A 21,836-nucleotide genomic window follows, 5' to 3' on the forward strand; every position below is an offset into this window, starting at 1 on the left:
CTGTAGCTCCTGGTCCGTACCACAGCCACAGCAACGCAGATCCAAGCCACATCTGCAACCTACACCATAGCTCACGGCAACGCTGGATCCTTAACCCACTGAACAAGGTCAGGGGTTTAACCTGCATCTTCATGGATGCTGGTCAGATTTGTTTCTGCTGAGCCACAACAGGAACTCCCTGAAGGAGTTATTATTTAAAGTATTCACGTGAACAATGAAATGTGATATTAATTCATAGGCATTTTAAACCAAAGCCATATTTTCTTTTTTTTTTTTTTAATTTTATTTTCCCACTGTACAGCAAGGGGGTCAGGTTATCCTTACATGTATACATTACAATTACAGTTTTTCCCCCACCATTTCTTCTGTTGCAACATGAGTATCTAGACATAGTTCTCAATGCTATTCAGCAGGATCTCCTTATAAATCTATTCTAAGTTGTGTCTGATAAGCCCAAGCTCCCGATCCCTCCCACTCCCTCCCCCTCCCATCAGGCAACCACAAGTCTCTTCTCCAAGTCCATGATTTTCTCTTTTGAGGAGATGTTCATTTGTGCTGGATATTAGATTCCAGTTATAAGTGATATCATATGGTATTTGTCTTTGTCTTTCTGGCTCATTTCACTCAGGATGAGATTCTCTAGTTCCATCCATGTTGCTGCAAATGGCATGATGTCATCCTTTCTTATGGCTGAGTAGTATTCCATTGTGTATATATACCACATCTTCCGAATCCAATCCTCTGTCGATGGACATTTGGGTTGTTTACATGTCCTGGCTATTGTGAATAGTGCTGCAATGAACATGCGGGTGCATGTGTCTCTTTTAAGTAGAGCTTTGTCCAGATAGATGCCCAAGAGTGGGATTGCGGGGTCATATGGAAGTTCTATGTATAGATTTCTAAGGTATCTCCAAACTGTTCTCCATAGTGGCTGTACCAGTTTACATTCCCACCAGCAGTGCAGGAGGGTTCCCTTTTCTCCACAGCCCCTCCAGCACTTGTTATTTGTGGATTTATTAATGAGGGCCATTCTGACTGGTGTGAGGTGGTATCTCATGGTAGTTTTGATTTGCATTTCTCTTATAATCAGCGATGTTGAGCATTTTTTCATGTGTTTGCTGGCCATCTGTGTATCTTCTTTGGAGAAATGTCTATTCATGTCTTTTGCCCATTTTTCCATTGATTGATTGGTTTTTTTGCTGTTGAGTTGTATAAGTTGCTTATATATTCTAGAGATTAAGCCCTTGTCAGTTGCATCATTTGAAACTATTTTCTCCCATTCTGTAAGTTGTCTTTTTGTTTTCTTTTTGGTTTCCTTTGCTGTGCAAAAGCTTTTCAGTTTGATGAGGTCCCATGGGTTTATTTTTGCTCTAATTTCTATTGCTTTGGGAGACTGACCTGAGAAAATATTCATGATGTTGATGTCAGAGAGTGTTTTGCCTATGTTTTCTTCTAGGAGTTTGATGGTGTCCTGTCATATATTTAAGTCTTTCAGCCATTTTGAGTTTATTTTTGTGCATGGTGTGAGGGTGTGTTCTAGTTTCATTGCTTTGCATGCAGCTGTCCAGGTTTCCCAGCAATGCTTGCTGAATAGACTTTCCTTTTCCCATTTTATGTTCTTGCCTCCCTTGTCAAAGATTAATTGACCATAGGTGTCAGGGTTAATTTCCAGATTCTCTATTCTGTTCCATTGGTCTGTCTGTCTGTTTTGATACCAGTACCACACTGTTTTGATGACTGTGGCTTTGTAGTATTTCTTGAAGTCTGGGAGAGTTATGCCTCCTGCTTGGTTTTTGTTTCTCAGGATTGCTTTGGCAATTCTGGGTCTTTTGTTGTTCCATATAAATGTTTGGATTGTTTGTTGTAGTTCTGTGAAAAATGTCATGGGTAATTTGATAGGGATTGCATTGAATCTGTAGATTGCTTTGGGTAGGATGGCCATTTTCACAATATTGATTTTTCCAATCCAGGAACATGGAATATCTTTCCATTTCTTTACATCTTCTTTGATTTCTTTGATTAAGGTTTTATAGTTCTCAGCATATAGGTCCTTTACCTCTTTGGTCAGGTGTATTCCGAGGTATTTGATTTTGTGAGGTACAATTTTAAAAGGTATCGTATTTTTGTATTCCTTTTCTAATGTTTCATTGCTGGTATACAGAAATGCAACTGACTTCTGAATGTTAATCTTATATCCTGCCACTTTGCTGAATTTATTAATCAGTTCAAGGAGTTTTGGGGTTGTGTCCTTAGGGTTTTATAGGTATAGTATCATGTCATCTGCATACAGTGACAGTTTGATCTCTTCTCTTCCTATATGGATGCCTTTGATTTCTTTTGTTTGTCTAATTGCTGTGGCTAAGACTTCTAAAATGATGTTGAAGAGCAGTGGTGAGAGTGGGCATCCCTGTCTTGTTCCAGATTTGAGTGAGAAGGCTTTCAGTTTTTCCCCATTGAGGATTATATTTGCTGTGGGTTTATCATAAATGGCTTTGATGATATTCAGGAATGTTCCCTCTATACCCACTTTGGCGAGGGTCTTGATCATGAATGGATGTTGGACTTTGTCAAATGCTTTTTCTGCGTCTATTGAGATGATCATATGATTTTTGACTTTTTTTTTTGTTAATGTGGTGTATGATGCTGATTGATTTGCGTATGTTGAACCATCCTTGTGAACCTGGGATGAACCCAACCTGGTCATGGTGTATAATTTTTTTTGATATGTTGTTGGATTCGGTTGGCTAAGATTTTGTTGAGAATTTTTGCATCTATATTCATCAAAGATATTGGGCGATAGTTTTATTTTTTGGTGGTATCCAAAGCCATATTTTCTAAAAACCAAATAATTACTTGAGGAATCTCCATGTGACAAACTAGGAAGTGGGACTTTAACTTAATAAATACTTCAACTCTTAGCACTGCTTATATTTGGGTGATTTCCAGAACAGTTCCATAAATGTATTCTTTTTATTAAGATATAATTGACATATAACAATTGTACTAGTTTTAGGTATACAACATAAAGATTTTATATATGTATATATTGCAAAATGATTACCACAATAAGTTTAATTAACATACATCACCACACATGGTTATAATTTTATTTCTTATGATGAGAACTTTTAAGAACTAATCTCTTAACAACTTTCAAATATGTAATATGGTATTGTTAACTATAGCCACCGTTCTATACATTACATCCCCAGGATTTATTCATCTTATAACTGAAAGTTTATAATTTTTAACCATCTTTACTCCTCCCTCCCACTCCCACCACATGCCTCTGGCAACCAATCTGTTCTCTGTATTTATGAGTTGAGTTTTTCTTAGATCCCATATGTAAGTGAGATCATACAATATTTGCCTTTGTCTGACTTATTTTTGCAAAACACCCTCAAAGTCCATCCATATTGCTGCAAATGGCAGGATCTCCTTTTTATGGCTGAATAATATTCCACTGTATATCACAAATGCATTCTTTACAAAAGCAATGCTAATAGTTAAAGACCATCCTTTTGTCACTTTTTCTTTATAGACTAGGATGTTTGAAAACAAAGAGAACAAATACCTACCTTTCAATAGGAAGAATGTTGAGAAACTTTTTAAGGCAAAACTTTTAGAGAGATTAATTTAAGCTTGGTAAATTGTTTGAATACTTGATCTAATAAGTTTATCTCCATTTAAGACAAATGTCCAATTTCCTTTCTCTTCTAAAGTGAGTGCTGTGGCTCAGCAAGTCTTATGGAATTGTCTAATTGAAGATCCATCAACAGTTCTTCGACATTTTCTGGAAAAACTGACCATCAGCAATAGACAAGTAAATTTCTTTCTTTATAGTGTAGCTCTGTAGCTATGTGTATGAACATGGTTAAAATCAAGGAACGGACTTTACAGTGATATTCATGCAATAGCAATGTCCTCTGACACATAGCCAAGTACTTTGGAAAATGATAATGATTAAAAATTAAACTTTGCTGTTCTCTTTTGAACTTGTCCATTAACTGATGTTATGTATGTGTAATGACCCTAAGATAACAGAAAGAGTCTCAGTATTTTAAACAAAGATTATATTCATGCTAATGTTTTTGCTGTTGGGTACATTTACTCAATTCTGCTTGGCAGGTAGTGTGTAATGCAGGTGGGATTATTAGAATAAATTGAAACTCTCCATTAATCAAAAAATCTAATTTGCCAGGCCACCCTGTAAGAAGATTATGCCAAATAAAAGTAGTTTTCTGAGCAATGGCAAATATACTAATGATTACAAATTCTTCATTTCTATGTTATAGTTCTGTTCGCTGGAAGATTAAATTTAGTTTCTAAAAGGAAGGTTAATTATAAACATCTCCATTTATCCTCTCTTGGCCTAGCTTTATCTCTGCTGCAAAACCTGGGAAGCAGAACTATGAAGTTCAATAAACCTAGTTTGTTTAATGGTTTCTTCAAATAGGGCCTCCTCACATTTCCGTCACACCTGGCCACCCTGGAAAATAGAGTTGACTCAACATATAGCCTTCCTCTGATTTGCCTGTGACACACAGACACAGTTGAAATGTTTATTTTTTTTTTAAAGTTATCTGACCACTGCTTAGTAATTTCAGAATTAGCTTCTAGGGAAGGTATAACAGTTGGTTTAAATAGCATCTAATAGGTATCCCATAAACCATATTAACATGCTGATCATAAAGGAAATCAAAAGTAAGGGGATAAAAAAGAAAAAAAAGTAAGGGAAAAAAAAAAGGAAACCAAAGTAAGGAAAATCCCTCCCCCTTGCTTTTCAAGGAGTTAATTTTATTTCCTACGGCACGGAGGCTAGATGAGACATCAAAATTCTGTTGTTCTTTCAGGATGAGTTAATGTACATGCTGCGCAAACTTCTCCTGAATATCGGAGACTTTCCTGCTCAGACATCACACATCCTCTTCAACTACTTGGTGAGTTTCACTTTCCAGTAGGTTATAAATGTTCCTTTCCGAGTAGGAAGCAGCAATGTGAGAAAAAGGTCTTGGAAGATTTTCTGTCAGAAAGTTCCCATTACTTATGTGACTGGAGGTGAATCAGGGTCACCTAAATCTTACACTGTTTGTTTAGAGAAACCCCTTCTAGCATAATCCTTGGCATGTCGTGGGCACTCAGTAAATTTCTGTTTTCTCTCCGTTGTCCTTTGGCCATATACAGCTTCTTCATGTCCATCCTTAATTTTTGGTTTTCTGTTTAGAAAATGTATATGTCATTTTTGTCATTCTCTCCCTTTTCCCATCTTGCTGCTTAAAAACACATATACACACACATGCAGGAAAGTGTTGCCCAAAATGGAAAGTATTTGTGAGTATTTTTCCATAGCAACGATCTGCTTTACACTATCCTGACAGCTCCTTCCTGAACTCTTCAGAATGTACCAGTTTCTTTATATTCTCCTCCTTACATCCTATATAAATATGCAATTTTGGGACTATTGGCATGACTATTCTTTGAAACTGCACCTTAATCCAAGCAAACAGATGGGCAAATGAATTTCAGTGTTGAGAGAATGTCTTCCTTGCCATCACTGGTCTTCTGGCAAGGGGGGAAATGGGAGAGTTATCCAAATGCATCTGTAGTAGGATGATAAATTTAACCCATACTACAACTCTGATGTGCAGAGAAAATTTGTAATTCTTTTTTCATGTCTATGACTGATTTGGTTTTCATCTTGGGTGCCCACCTGTGGGTTGACAAGGGGGAAAATATAAATTAGTATCCAATCCAGTTTTAAGTTCAGACTGATACAAATATATAAATAGTACCTTTGAATAGTGTTCACTCTCTCTAAGCTAAAAATACTTAGTCTCTAGGAATTCTTCTCCCTTCCAACTTCTTTCATCTCTAAAACTTGGAGAGAAAAAAGACCTTTGTTTAGCACTCTGTTCTCGTTCAATGCTTGCTCTGGCTCCTCCACTGTGAGACAATGCTCTTTATTTGTCTGGTTGCTGGATGACTGTCTGGAGGAATTTATAAACCCAATCTGCTTCCAGCAGTGTTTGCCAGGAAACTTCGCCTCACCTCAGCTCCTGCTAGTGCTACACATGCCTCTGAGTTCTTGTTGCAAGTCCCATGGGGCTTTAGCTCAGGAGTCCTTTGGCTAGAGCATCCTGCTCAGTGAACCACCATGGCAATTCTACTAAGAAAGCTCTCCAGTCAAGCTTTCTACAACTTCTTGGTCCTGCCTGTACCAAACACAAACTCAAGGTAGATTAGTAAAGCCAAATATCAGGGCCTCCCTCAATTTAAGTACATGCCCTGCCAAGCTTATGTTGTATCCAGGTCAGTATCAAAAGGCTCTGTGGTGAACTCTTGTCAGAGACCCAGAGACTGGAGGCAAGAGACACCCTTCAGGGTGTCTGCTCCTTCTCCCAGGTCACTGGATAGGGGAAATGCTTACATGGACCAGTACTCCCCTCCATCCTTTAGCCCAGGGACAAGAAGGATGAGCATTTCATTTCCCTTCTGCCCTACTCTCCTGTCAATTCCAACTAAGCCTTAATGATAGACCTAAGTCCTCCCAACTAGACCATTGATAACCTGATAGAGAAAAGGGCTAACAACACTTTGGCCTCTTGCCTTATAATCTTGTTCTGCATGAATATAAATTCCTATTTTTGCATTTCCATCTAAACCCTAATCTTTCTCTGAGTCCCAAGCACATGAATGCCTTGGGTGAACTAGAGAAAGAGATCTTATACTCAGAATGGCAAAACAGTGAAGGGCAGAGCCCTTTTTAAACCATTGGCCTTACTGTACATCTCTCTTTTCTAATGATTATTGTGGATGTATATGGTGGGGATGTTGAGAACAATGACCCATCTCTTCCAGACGTTATTAGGGACATTTAAATATACTGCCTACCTTGACCCAGTGATCTTCAATCTGGGGTCTAAGCATACCTGGGGGTATATGAAGACTTTTAAAGCAGTTTGCTGTCCAGATAGTTTTAAAGGAACAAATCTCCAAAGCCTCATTTCTCTGATCCTTACTGACACTTCTTGAGCACGACTGCCATCTCAATCGCCATTCTCCTCCTATACACCAAAGAGAGCCTCTCTGACCATCCCAGATACCACCAGGCTGCATTGAACAGACATGTTAAGACAGAGAAAGGATCTGACCTACTGTAGTAGTTTTAAGGAAGCCTCATTTATAATTGATGGAGGCTTTAAACCCTTAGGACTTCCCACCTGTTCTTATCTTTTTATAGGTTTCTACTAGGGGTGAGGTTTGGCCATCACGAGGGTATTCAGCCCTCAGAACCACCACAGTGGACTCAGTTAGTGACATTGATTCTTGCAATGTAACTGGAAAGTTTTCTAGATTTAAGAAAAATAAAAGCCAATGGGTGGTTTTTACGTTATTTCAGATTTTTGTTGTGCATTATTGGATAAGGTAGTTAAGACTTATTTCATCAACTCTAATGAAGTACACATCCCAGTTACACTAGAGCTCCTCTTATTTCAATGTAGAGAATGTTTAGTATGTTCTCTTCAGATTAACAGAAAGGAAACTTAGGATGAGACATTATAAAATGGCGACTTGAAATGTACAACAAGCACATAGTTTTTCAAAATTATTTCGGAGGACACAAACAAAATCTTTAAGTTTATTGATTTAGCCAAGCAAAGTGTTCTTGGGTCAAACTGTTAGACATAATCCAAGCAGCAAATAGTGTCTGGGAAAACATCATACAGAGATTCACTTTGGGTGGCCCAAGTACATAAGCTACCAGGTGGCTTGAAGCCTGGAGAAATGATCTTTTGCTTTCTTCTTAAGAATTAAGTATTTTAGTGATAACAAAAATGTAAGGCCGTCTGTTCTGGCTAGTTTTCCAATTATACTCTCCTCTGCTTACTGCCATGGAAAGCAATAGAGAAGCATTTGAAACGAGCATACAAAGGCACCAGAGAATATTTAATTAAGAAAAGAAAAGCCAAGGAGTTCCCATTGTGGCTCAGCAGAAACAAATCCAGCTAGCATCCATGAGGATGCAGGTGCAATCCCTGGCCTCGCTCAGTGGGTCAGGGATCTGGCATTGCCGTGAGCTGTGGTGTGGGTTGCAGATGTGGCTCGGATCGGCTGTGGCTGTAGTGTAAGCCAGTAGCTGTAGCTCCGACTGGACCCCCTAGCCCGGGAACTTCCATGTGCCACAGATGCGGCCCTAAAAAGCAAAATAAGCAAATTAAAAAATTTTTTTAAATACATTAAAAAGAAAGGAAAACCCAAGGAAATGAGAATGGAGGCTCAGGATTATCATGGCTTTGTGACCTCTTCCTGTTCTTGCTTGTAGGTGGGATTAATCATGTACTTTGTACGGACCCCCTGCGAGTGGGGGATGGATGCCATTTCAGCCACTCTGACTTTCCTGTGGGAGGTGGTGGGTTATGTCGAAGGCCTGTTCTTCAAGGATCTGAAGCAGACCATGAAGAAGGAGCAGTGTGAGGTAAAGCTCCTGGTGACCGCTTCAATGCCAGGTACTGCTTTTGGATGACTTAACTTTTTTCAAAGTATAAATAATCCTTTTAGAAACCAAGCGTCTATTTCATTCATGAGAAAACTTTTCAGAGGTCTGACCGTGGTACTGAGTGCTTCAAAGAATTTTTGTTGAATACAATCTGAAGAAATACAATAGGCCCTTTTACAGTCACCAATTGCCAGATGAAAAGGGAGACATCAGAACTGAGATTCACATGAATCAGCCCTTGAAGGGCTGCCGAGGTGAAAGATGTATTGAAGTCTATCGCAGAGGGCCAGCCAAACTGAGAGCCTTTTTGAATGAGTTTTTGGCACAGCAAGGAGAATAATATTGTTTGCATGGCATGGGCCCCAGGCTTTTGTAAACTCACTGAGAGGCGGCTTTATGAAAAATTGGAAAAGAGAAAAGCAGGAAGGAGAATTACAAAAGAACATGCAGTCTGATGTAAACCCTAGATACAGTTCCTTTTTCACTTTGGATAGCTTGTCTTTCTTAGAGATAAAAATTTTGCCCAAGGTTTTATCCTTGACTAAGAAAATGTGAAATGATACATATACTAAAAAAAGAGAAAGACAAAATTATGTGTAAATAAGAACACATATTCCAACAGCAGAGAGGCACTGCCGTTTGTCATCTGTATAATTAGTATTAGCTATGAAATAGTACACCGTATTTAAGCTTTCTTTATTCACGTGTAAAATGGAGATATAATTCACACTTCACAGTCGTGAGGAATGAATGAGTTTAGGTTTATAAAATACTTGCTGTCATACCTGACACACAGTAAGCATTCGATAAATGGTAATGGTGTATTTATGTGTTCAATAGAATATTAACAAAGAGATTGGAGTTTATTCCAGCACAGAAACTCGTATTGTCAGTCATATACTCAAAATCAACTCATTAAAAATCAAGGTATATCATATGTTCACAAAGATTTACAATTAAGGAACAAGGTAGAGATAAGGTATAATGCAGAAAATGTACATTTAAATTACATTGCTTTTTACAGGCATTCCCTTCATGGCCTAGCGGTTAACAAACCTGACTAGGATCCATGAGGATGCAGGTTCCATCCCTGGCCTCGCTCAGTAGGTTAAGGATCCAGCTTTGCCGTGAGCTGTGGTGTAGGTCACAGACGCAGCTTGGATCCCACGTTGCTGTGGCTGTGGCATAAGCCGGCAGCAACAGCTCCAATTTGACCCCTAGCCTGGGAACCTCCATATGTCTCGGATGCAGTCCTAAAAAATAATAATAATAAATTACATTGCTCTTGCTAATTTCTCTGTTTATATTTTCTCAACAATTATTTCCTGATCATCTCCTTTAAAATATATGAATATATTATTTATTGCCATGTTTAAGGCTTGAATTCTGACTCTTCCGCTAAATAAATGTGTATCTTTGACTAAGTTACTTATAAGTTCTTGGAATTCCCTGGTGGCTCAGTGGGTTAAAGATCTGGCGTTGTCACTGCTGTGGCGTGGGTTCGATGCCTGGCTCTGGAACTTCTGCATGCCGTGGGCACAGCCAAAAAAATGTTCTTATTTATAAGAATAAGTTCTCTCTGTTTCCTCATTTATAAGGTGAAAATAATAATACCCATATCACAGGGTCACTACGAGATTTAAATATGACTATGCACATAAAATCATTTAAAAATGTTGGGAACTCCATAAATGGTAACTGTCATTCTTAAATAATAAGTAAACATATTTAAAATACATATTTACCTATAAACAAAGGAGTGCAATTAGGACAATATACAACTCACGTTAAACACTCACGGATAGTAATAATCATAATAATAACAAAAACATCAGCTTAGTAACAACATTTCAATGTTTTGTCCTTTATAAACAAACTTCTTTATAGGAGAAGTCAGTTTATTATGATTTTTACCTTCTGTAGGTACCAAAACCTTGGTAGTTCATGGACAGAATGAATGTGATATCCCAACCCAGTTACCAGTGCATGAGGACACTCAATTTGAAGCCCTCTTAAAGGTAAGGATGACTTTTGACAGAAGTAATTTTTTTGTATGCACAGTGTATGTGGCCATTTCAATGATCATCCAGTTAAGAATTAAATGGCATTTCCTATCTTCAGATGGATATGTACATTTATTTACCCTTTCTAGAATCTGTCCCACTCATGTGTACTTCCTCTGTTTCCTTGCATAATTTTCCCCACATTCACTGACATTTTAGCTCTGCATTGATGTAGACAAAACCATGCTGGTTCCCTCTCAGCAACAGCAGCCATATGACTCTCCTCTTGGAATGCCATGAATCCTTCTTAGATACTTCCTGGCGTCACTTGTGGTAGTTCTGGAGCTGCCCTGAGTTTGCACACCAAGAGCATTGGGGCAAACTCTGGAGGCCAGCTGAGGCTTTATGCCAGAGTCCCTTTTGTGGCACCCAGTTGAACGATTCTCAGTCTTGAGTTCCCATTGACAGAAATGATTGGAGGAGGCAGAAAATACATACCTTAGAATAAATGGAGTGAATTAGTGTTTTGGGGAATTCCCACCATGGCGCAGCAGGTTAAGGGTCTTGCATTGCCACAGCTGTGGCATAGGTCACATCTGCAGCTCGGATTTGACCCCTGGCCCAGGAACTTCCATATGCCACAGGTGCGGCCAAAAAAGAAAAAAAAAAAGTATTTCTAATGGTTATAATAATTACACCCTTCAAAAGAAATGCAATTCATAGCCACTCATGCCTGTAAGATTTTTAAGGTAAAGTACTAAGTATGCTAATACATTGATTTCTCATTTATCTAGAGTCCAAATTTTGGTCCAAACATGAGTAGAAAAGACTTCTGAGAAATTCGGCTTTGCCAGACCTGTGTATTTTATTTCAGTAGGAAGCATTGTTAACCTTCCTCCAGGCCTCATCTATTCCCCTCCAGAGAATCTCCTAAGCCCAGGGAAGCAAACTTTAACAGACATTCCATTTTTCTACTCACATTGAGGGGTAGGATAGCATGAGGAGAGACAGCGAGGTCACACCCGGGCTCCACCGCAACCGGTGTTACCCAAATAAAGCAAAGATGGGGCCCCTCTGGTCTCACCTGTTTCAGCAGAGCTGATACACCAGTGAAGGTAATACACGTTCTCTACGTGGAAGCCTTGAATGTAGACTGGAGTGAATACTGAGAGCTCGAAAAATGTAGGTCATGTTGTTATTGATGGAGCTACTGAACATGCCTTCTTCCTGACATTGAGACCAGTAGATGCCACTGTGCCTCCACAGTCCATCACTGCATTGTAACTGTCCCCTTTAGCACTAAGAGAGCAGGAAGTTATATTACACTCTCAGTCTTTCTAATTGAGGTATAGTCGATGTACATTATTATAGAAGTTTCAGGCGTAAGACATAGTGATTCACGGTTTTTAAAGGTTATGTTCCATTTATAGTTACTATAGTTACAGCTTTTTTCTGAAAGCAACATACATGTTTTTCAAAGCACATTCCTGAAAACAGTGGCCCTGAAGGATGTCCTGTCTGGCTTCCCAGCTGGATGGGAGCCCATGCAAAATATTCCACCTGTGGAACTGTCCCTAGTGCCCGCATATGTGTGGCCCATAACAAGGGACTGTTATAATATTGGCTACATTCCCCGTGTTGTACAATATGTCCTTGAAGTTTATTTTATATGTAGTAGTTTATACCTCTTAATCCTCTCCTCCTACCTTGCACTATTTCACGCTATTAGGTTTTATGCGATCATTCTTTACTGTGTGCATATATATATTCATATGTGTATATAATGTATATGATATGTAAAACGTGGCAAGATATAAATATATATATATTCCTTATAAGAAGTTACCTTGTTTGTATATTTTCAGCTTATTGCTTGCCTCATAATATATTCCCAATAAATGTTCATTAACATTTTTTGTTACCATCCTAGGAGTGTCTGGAGTTTTTTAATATCCCAGAATCCCAGTCCACACACTATTTTCTCATGGATAAACGATGGAACCTTATCCACTATAATAAGGTGAGACCGTGCAGTGATGACACTGGTGGAGAGCTGTGTCAAAAGTCCGTCATGCCTTTCCCAGGGCACCTTGCATGTGGGGTGGAGGTGGGGATCCCTGTTTAGAGATGAGGAGCGAGGCCACTTGGGTCACACCACCTTCCACCTGTGCAGCTTTTGACTGGCCACTTTACCTTTGTACCCTGAGTGTCCTTGTCTGTAAAGTGAAGGGGATGATAGTATCTACTGTAGGGTCTTTGTAGTAATTAAAGGAGATAAGTTAGGCATTTTGTCACTCATCATTATTTCATATAGATAAAAATTTAAGTTGCGTGTATTATAACTACCTGTGTCTATTATGGAATTTTAATGTTGTTATTTCACTTTCTATTACAATAAGCATGACCATGGTAACCTGATTTAATGAGTAAAAGGAAACTGCCAGAAGACCACTGGCATCACTTGACAGTGATTTTCTTCCAGAGTGTGTTTTAGTAAATTGTCTCTGGTGTCTTCACTTTTTTTTTTTTTTTTTTTTTTTTTTTTTTTTTGGTGTCTTCTCTCTTGACAGAGCACACTGGTATTTGGAAAGTGTACTCAGCCTGGGGAATTTGAAGCTTTCCTAAGGAGAGCGTTTGTTTTCCCTGGGATTTTGTAGAACTGGGGAGCATAAAGCATTAAGAATCAAAACCAGGAGTTCCTGCTGTGGCTCAACGGGATCAGACGGCATCTCTGCAGCACCTGGATGCAGATTTGATCCCTGGCCTGGCACAGTGGGTTAAGGATCTTGTATTGGTGCAGCTGTGGCATAGGTCACGACTGTGGCTCAGATCTGATCCCTGGCCTGGGAACTCCATATGCCGCAGGGCAGCCAAAACAAAAAAGAATCAAAACCTTTAGAAATACAACTTTTGTTTGTCTGACTCTTGGGTAAAGAAGAAATGAAAGTCAAAATTTAATCCTTTGAACTCTTGTTTGCCTTTGTGTAATCCCACCACAGACCTACGTCCGGGATATTTATCCTTTCAGGAGATCAGTGTCTCCACAGCTGAACCTTGTACATATGCATCCAGAGAAAGGACAGGAGCTCATTCAGAAACAGGTGCCTGATCACCACAGTTTTTTTCTATGGTTTTGTCATGTCCTTGGGATAGATGATCTGTAAATGGTCTCCAGCCCTGAAATTCCATGTTTCTCTCACGATCCTCTCTAGAGAGAGTAGATGGATGGGCCCTTGGTCAATAGATAGTTCCCCCAAATAATGTGTTAACTAAGTTTTATAAATTGGATCATAATGTAAAAGCATTAAGAAACTCTCACTTAGGAGTTCCCATTGTGGCGCAGTGGAAACGAATCCAACTGGTATCCACGAGGACGCAGGTTCCATCCCTGGCCTCGCTCAGTGGGTCAGGGATCTGGCATTGCCGTGAGCTATGGTGTAGGTCCCAAATGCGGCTCAGATCCTATGTTGCTGTGGCTGAGGTGTAGGCTGGCAGCCGTAGTTTTGATTCGACCCCTAGCAGGGATTTTCCACATGCCACGGCTGTGGCCCTAAAAAAGCAGAAAGAAAACACTCACTTGGAGCAATGCTATGGTGAATCATTGGGTACAGATAATAGAAATTTTCTATTTTATTTACCTACTAGTTTCTAAGTATGGATCTTAATTCCACATTTTTGTAAAGCAGGATTGGAAGTACACATAGTGTAACTATTAGAAGGTTGTCTGGGAAGTGTATGCTAGTTGGAAAAAAAATAAAACAGATCAATGTCATATGCCTGAAAAAAGCACTAAATCAAGGTCCAGAGATTTGGATTCAGTCCCAGCTCTGCCACTGATCAGTGATCTGACCTTGGGCATGCCATTTACTTCTCTTGAAACAGAAGGGGATTGAATCAAGCAGCTGTACTTAGATCTAAGATAAAGAGCAGAATAGTGTTCGCATATCTCATGGCAAATCAGACTTTGAGCTTAAGGAAATTCACTATTTTGTATTTGAAATAGAGCTGTAGCTTACAGTTCTAACAGATAAAATGTTAATGTGGTCTATGTGTTACATTCATTTATTTTTTAAAAAATGTCTCAAACTTTATCACTTCAATTTTTCTCACACAGCAACAATGCTAATTTGGCATCAAAATATTCAAAAAATAGCTCCATGAGATAAATGAAGTGGCATAGAATTCTACCACTTAAGTAATTTAAAATGTAGTTAATATTAACTACCTAAATTGCATTTAAGAGAAAGAAAATAGTGAATGTGTCACCAAGTATAAGGTATTGAGCAAAACTCAAAAGATCTTAAATATAAGTACTTTCTAAAACAATTCCCATCAAATTATCCCAGTCTCTGACTTCAGCAGCAAAATAATTAAGGCTATAATCAATAAAAGCATGACACAAGTGTGTTTTTTTGTTTTAATCATATTTAAGAGTGTGTTTTAAAAGAAAAGCATAAAACGGGGCCTCTGCTCTCCATATATTCCAAGTTGGGATCCTAAACTTCTAAGTTCTTCAAGGACACAATAATATGCAGACCTGTGGGTCTTGCTCTGAAGTTTCCTCAGCAACTTCTCATTGCTTATCATCTGTCTAATTGCATCCCCCCCCCCCCCACCGGCCCACTAATCAGTGACAGAAAAGGTGCTAAGAGAAGGACCACAAGCCCCATGTTCATGTCATCTAAACTCAGGGCAAAAGGACCACCAATCGAGGTCCCATTAGCTTTTGTTTCAAGATAGATTTTTCCTGGATCCCATTTCAGTTTTCAAGAGGCAAACCCAGAAACAGCTTAAGGCGTCAGTGGAAAATGATAGAAACAACTGGAATTGACTGGCTCCATTGGAGGAGGTCTTCCATATTACAATGTCCAAACAAAGGGGCTCTATTTCATATTGAACTATTCTTGACAATACTTGCCTTGTGCTCCTCCTCCAGCCTGCAAACTCCAAAAGAAACACTTCCTTCTGCAGAGCAGACAGATGCAGGAAGTGAAGGTCAATTAAGCATTATTTGTTCCTTCTATGGGGTAAAGGAAAAAAATATTTCTCCCTCCTTTCATTTCCCCCACCCCTTCATTCTTTTTTTTTTTTTTTTTTTTTTATTTTTTTTTTTTTTCAACTATACTTTAATTTATTTTTTTTTTTTTTTTTTTTTTTTTTTTTTTTTTCACCCCTTCATTCTTAATCAGCCCAGTTTGCCATTCAAGATTTTACTTCAATTACCTCACGCTTGGTGGAGTTGCCAGTTTTACTTTTCATCTGCTCCTGCCTTTGTCTACTGCTAGGTGTTCACTCGGAAGCTGGAAGAAGTGGGGCGGGTTTTGTTTCTCATCTCCCTTACCCAGAAGATCCCCACAGCCCACAAGCAGTCCCACGTCTCCATGCTCCAGGAAGACCTCCTCCGACTGCCCTCCTTCCCTCGAAGTGCTATCGATGCAGAGTTTTCTCTCTTCAGCGATCCTCAAGGTATCAGAAAAAGAGCATTTCCTCTCTTGGGCTGCTTGTCACAGTGTTGTTTTGTCCTCAGCTGGAAAGCATCTCCATCTTAATCAGCCGACAATTCTCTCAGCCCTGAGTGGGCATTAGAGTCCTCTGGAGAACTTGATAACACCACAGATTGCTGGGTGCCCCCCTCGACCCCTGAGTTACTGACTCAGTCGCTCTGGAGTGAGGCTTGGGAACTTGCATTTCTAACAAGTTCCCAGGTGGAGTTGATGCTGCCATTCCAAGGACCAAACTCTGAGACCACTGCTCTAAGCTAATAGTAAGCAACTAAAGGAAGCAGTAGGTGTCATTAGGGGAGAACTTGATGACATGAAGAACAGGTATGTATATGAAGTTCAAGTGGAAGCAAAACAAATCTCCAGGGACAGAAATCAGAACAGTAGTTGCCTCTGGACTGGGGCGGGGGACAACTTCCTGGAAAGGGAGTTTTTGCAGGTGATGAAAATGGTCTATGTATTGATTGGAGTGTTGGTTACATGACTGGGTATTTTCATCAAAACTCTTTGAATTCCAAATTTATGACCTGTGCATTTTACTCTAATTTATACCTGAATTGAGTGGCATGGGGGGAGGCTGAGACAGAGAAATAGAAAAGACCCACTTTGAAACCTTGCTATGTTACTCAGTTATTAATTTCAGGCAGTTTACTGAAATCAGCATCCCTACACTCAGTGTCTTCACCCAGATGCTCCAGAGCATGAGTAGATAGAGCTCCTGTCAGACCAGGAGTTAAAAGACCAAGAACAAGTCCCAGCCCTGCCATTTTCTGTCTGAAGTCACTTGTTTCTTCTCAAAGCCACAGCCTATGCAGCAGCAACACACTGCACCCACCAGCCCTCTCTTGTCCATGGAGTTGAATCAAAGAGGTGACAAAGAAGGTCCTCAGAGGACAGGGAGGTGTCATCTCAGTGCCAGCATTATTGCGCTGGGATGCATGTCCATAGCAGGTCTTCTCATCCCGGCATAGGGACACGTGAACCCAGCAGTGCCCTGGGGTCTGATGCCCTCCATGCTGACCGTGTGGGGCTAATTCTGTTTCTGCTGTTTCCTGTTCTCACAGCTGGGAAGGAGCTGTTTGGCCTCGACACTCTTCAGAAAAGCTTGTGGATCCAGCTCCTGGAGGAGATGTTCCTGGGCATGCCGAGCGAGTTTCCCTGGGGAGATGAGATCATGCTGTTCCTCAATGTTTTTAATGGGGCTCTGATCCTCCACCCAGAAGACAGTGCCCTGCTTCGGCAATACGCTGCCACCGTCATCAACAGCGCCGTGCACTTCAATCACCTGTTCTCCCTTAGTGGCTACCAGTGGATCTTGCCCACCATGCTGCAGGTGCGCGGGCTCTGCTCTCCTGACCAGGCAATCAGCTGCCCATCAAGCAGGTCGACAAAATCTACACTGAAGATGATGGAATCATCTTCTTTTGTGACCTCAGAAAGTACCACAAGAAATCTCCCTAGAAATTTCTACAATATTCCATTCTATCCTGAGACCCCCCCAGATCTTGGCTGCACTTTCCCATTTCTGCTAGGCCAGTGGTCCTCAAAGTATAAGCTCTGGACCAGCAGCATCAGCATCTCCTGGGAATTTGTTAGAAATGCACATTCTTGGGTTCTATTTCAGACCTACTTTGTCAGAACCTCTGAAGTCAGGGAACAGTAATCTGTTTTTAGAAGACCTCCAAGTGGTTCTGATGCCCTCGGAAGCTTGAGAGCCATTATCAGTTCCATAGGCAAGTGTTCAGTTGATGTTACTCCCAAGAGATTCTTGACCTCTGCCTAAATAGAAATTTTCATTGCCATTAAATTCAGCATGACAAGGTTGGAAGAGGTGAACGTAGCAGGAACCAGTTTACACTGGATCAAGTCTAATGTGTATGTGCTTACATTTAGGAGCTGAATAAAGTTGCGACAGGGCCTGGATAGTCATCCAAGTTTTCTATTTTTAAAGAAATTTTAATAAAATGATGAAGATAATACATGCTTGTGTAGAGCGAACTTTCCTCAACCTACAGGAGCAAGAAATTGACATTTAATATCATCAGGGCTCTCTTCCTATTTTAAAATAGTTGGGGGAGTTCCCATTGTAGCTCAGTGAAAACAAATCTGACTAGTATCCATAAGGATGCAGGTTCGATCCATAGCCTCCCTTAGTGGGTTAAGGATCCAGCATTGCGGTGAGCTGTGGTGTAGGTCACAAATGTGGCTTGGATCTGGTGTTGCTGTGTCTATGGTGTAGGCTGGCGACTACAGCTCCGATTCAACCCCTAGCCTGGGAACCTCCATATGCCATGGGTATAGCCCTAAAAAGACATTAAAAAAATAAATAAATAGTTGGAATTTTCTCTGTTTTTATAACTTTTTTTTTTTACTAATTATCAAAAACAATAGATGCTCATTATAAAATTTAGAAGATAAAGTTTAAAAAAGAAAATAAAGATCACCTATAATCCTCCCTCATAGATAAACATGGTTTGCATCTTAAAAATCCAGATATTCTCTCCTATATTTTTTTAAAACATAGGTTGGGTCATCCATATAGTCACTGTTGTTACCTACTTTTAAAAAATGTAACACGAAGGTTCTGTCGTGGCTCAGTGATTAACGAATCCGACTAGGAACCATGAGGTTTCGGGTTCGATCCCTGGCCTTGCTCAGTGGGTCAAGGATCCAGCGTTGCCATGAGCTGTGTGTAGGCTGCAGACGTGGCTCGGATCCCGAGTTGCTGTGGCTCTGGCGTAGGCCGGTGGCTGCAGCTCTGATTAGACCCCTAGCCTGGGAACCTCCATATGCCGCAGGAACGGCCCTAGAAAAGCCAAAAAAAAAAAAAAGTAACACTAGGGATATTGTGGACATTTTCTCTGTACCTACATTTAGTACGATAGCATCTTTTTAAAAATAACTACATAGTGTTCTGTTATACGTATAATTCACTTAACCCCAATTCTTGAGTAATTTGTTTCAAAATTTCTACTATTTTAAGCAAACTTGCAGCAGGCATTCTTATATATACATCTCTGTACATTTGTCCAATTATTTTCTTAAGATAAATTCCTAGTCACAAATTTCCTGTGGAAAAAAAGTATATTTATACTTTTAGGATTTTTATGTATGTTGCCAGATTTCTCTTAAAAAAGTATATGCCGTTTTACACTCTGCTCCATCAGTTTATGAAATTAGCTTTCCCTCCAGGCTTCCCATGGCTGTAAGTTTTAAAAGTAAACATGACTCTAGTAGGCTGTTGAGGCATTTTCTGAGTATGTGGCATTTTTCTGTAGGTGTACTCTGACTATGAAAGCAATCCCCAGTTGCGTCAAGCCATCGAATTTGCCTGCCACCAGTTCTACATTCTACACCGGAAGCCCTTTGTGCTCCAGCTGTTTGCAAGTGTGGCCCCTCTCCTGGAGTTTCCTGTGAGTCAGCTCTGCGGAAATAAATCAAGACCAACCAGATGAGAAAAGCAGAAGCTCTTTATTCTGAGTTCACTATAGCAAGGGAGTTAGCCACCATCACTTGTGTTTTGACAAAGACTCAAATGTGGACAGAAGAGTGAGAAACTTTATAGCGGAGAAAAGGGAAGGCTTCGGGAGTGCTCTGACTGGAGGTCATTGGCGAGAGGAAGCTGTGAGCAGGCTAACAACTGTGAGGTTATCTCTGTGCATTGGTTAAGGGTGCATATTTGGCTTTCTCTGATTGGTCCTAAATTGGATTTGGGGACAGGGATTAGGGAAGCTGCAGTTATTAATCAGGTCCTAGCCATTTGAGGGCTAGTTGTTATGCAGAGCTTATTATTTTATTTACTCTGGAACTGGTAATTTGACTTCCTACAAGCCTGATTGCTAGCAGACTGGTTTCCTAGGCCAGTTACTACAGGTTGTGGATCAGAGTTCTAATTTTATTTTATTTTATTTGCCTATTCTAGGGCCATTCCCTCGGCATATGGAGGTTCCCAGGCTAAGGGTCTAATTGGAGCTGTAGCCACCGGCCTATGCCAGAGACAGAGCAACTCGGGATCCAAGCCACGTCTGCAACCTACACCACAGCTCACAGCAACGCCAGATCCTTGACCCACTGAGCAAGGCCAGGGATCGAACCCACAACTTCATGGTTCCTAGTCAGATATGTTAACCACTGAGCCACGACGGGAACTCCCAGAGTTCTATTTTTATGTATGGCCCATTCATTGTCCCTTGTCTAATCAGTCTCTCAGCTCTCTTTTTTCAACCAGTGGAAGATGATGGAATTATGGAATTCATTATAGAATATGAATACCATAAATTACTTCTTTTTCAACAAGAAAATCCTGTCTTTCAACCCTCATCTTGGCCCGTAGGATGCAACCCAACCAACTCTCCAGTTTTTTATTATTTATCCACCTGCATTATTTTTCTTTTTCTGCAGAGCAGAGCCTTTTATAGCACATGTCGCACATGTATTTGTTCCACTAACATGTATCTCTCTCACACCCCACAATAGAATTTAAGTTCCATTAAAGTGAGACCTTAGTCTGGTTTTTGTTTGCCTTTTGCTTTCAGTTGTTTTATTTGTATGGGTTGTTTTGGGTTTTGTCTATAACCTAAGTGCCCAAAATGGTACCTGGCATATAGAAGGAATTTAACCAAGATGTGTTGTTTTAATAAATGAACCACAGCTGTTTTAAAGAGCTTTGAGATAGGAAGTATCTGCATTTTGGAGATGGATCATCAAATAGGAACTACAAAATTCCAAGAGTTGTCAAAATAAGTGTTTGTTACTCCAAACGTATTTGAAGTATTCAGTCCATTATGGAACTTTTGGGAGGAGGAACACTGAGTCCCACTATCCCAGACTAGAAGAACTATTGGTATGAACTTTCCTGGCAGTACACGTGTTGCTGTATATTTATGTTTCTGCAAATATCTCTTTTGTACTAGATTAGCTTTTAATAGATCCCATAAAAGTCCAGTATTCTGCACCAAAAGGATAGAGCATCATGGCTGAATGTAGAATTACACAAGCTGAATACCATGTAGATATTATAATTGTTATCAGTGGAAGTGTTTATGAAACTTGAATCTCTGATCAAACCACATTAGTACTATGGTGGGCAATACTACTACTAAATTAAAATGGCCTTTCTTTATGCAGGATGCTGCCAACACTGGCTCCAGCAAAGGTGTGTCAGCTCAGTGCCTGTTTGACTTGCTGCAGTCACTGGAGGGGGAGACCACTGACATCCTAGACATCTTAGAGTTGGTCAAAGCTGAGAAGCCTCTTAAGTCATTAGGTAAAAGCAAAATTCCCCTTGACATTTTTTCCTCTTCATAATGTCTTTTTAAAAAATGACTTTATACTCAATATTTTGAACTAAATCAAAACAGCAAAAATAGGAGTTCCCATCATGGCACAGAGGAAACAAATCTGACTAGGAACCATGAGGTTGCAGGTTTGATCCCTGGCTTCGTTCAGTGGGTTAAGGATCTGGCGTTGCCATGAGATGTGGTGTAGGTCGCTGACATGGCTTAGATCCTGCATTGCTATGGTGTAAGCTTGCAACTGTGGCTCTGATTGCACCTGTAGTCTGGGAACCTCCATATGCCATGGGTGTGGCCCTAAAAAAAGGGGGGGGGTCAAAAAAAGACAGCAAAAATAAATGGAACAGTGGTATAAATTAAATGAGTACATTTTCCTACTCCTGTTTTTCTTAAATTTCTTGTAAATCTTTTTTTGGGGGGGCCATGTCCACATCATGCAGAAGTTCCTGGGCCAAGGATTGAACCCAAGCCACAGCAGTGATAACACCAAATCCTTAACCAGTAGGCCACCAGGGAACTCCTCTTGTAACTCCTAAAGTGT

The 21,836-nt window shown here is 40.1% G+C and overlaps 1 protein-coding gene across 4 annotated transcripts in view; it reads left to right on the forward strand.

Annotated features, from left to right (window-relative positions):
- UNC80 (unc-80 homolog, NALCN activator) overlaps positions 1–21,836 on the forward strand; it is a 253,679-nt gene that overhangs the window by 179,858 nt on the left and 51,985 nt on the right. For all 4 annotated transcript variants that reach the window (XM_021075021.1, XM_021075020.1, XM_003133630.5 and 1 more), the window contains 10 exons: positions 3,723–3,823; positions 4,854–4,940; positions 8,324–8,507; positions 10,421–10,515; positions 12,431–12,520; positions 13,500–13,601; positions 15,786–15,966; positions 17,066–17,334; positions 19,280–19,414; positions 21,129–21,267. In XM_021075021.1, the coding sequence (XP_020930680.1) occupies positions 3,723–3,823; positions 4,854–4,940; positions 8,324–8,507; positions 10,421–10,515; positions 12,431–12,520; positions 13,500–13,601; positions 15,786–15,966; positions 17,066–17,334; positions 19,280–19,414; positions 21,129–21,267 (1,383 nt within the window). The remainder of the gene's footprint in view (positions 1–3,722; positions 3,824–4,853; positions 4,941–8,323; positions 8,508–10,420; positions 10,516–12,430; positions 12,521–13,499; positions 13,602–15,785; positions 15,967–17,065; positions 17,335–19,279; positions 19,415–21,128; positions 21,268–21,836) is intronic.

Source organism: Sus scrofa, chromosome 15 (assembly GCF_000003025.6).
Source record: "Sus scrofa isolate TJ Tabasco breed Duroc chromosome 15, Sscrofa11.1, whole genome shotgun sequence".
Classification (NCBI taxonomy): Eukaryota; Metazoa; Chordata; class Mammalia; order Artiodactyla; family Suidae; genus Sus; species Sus scrofa.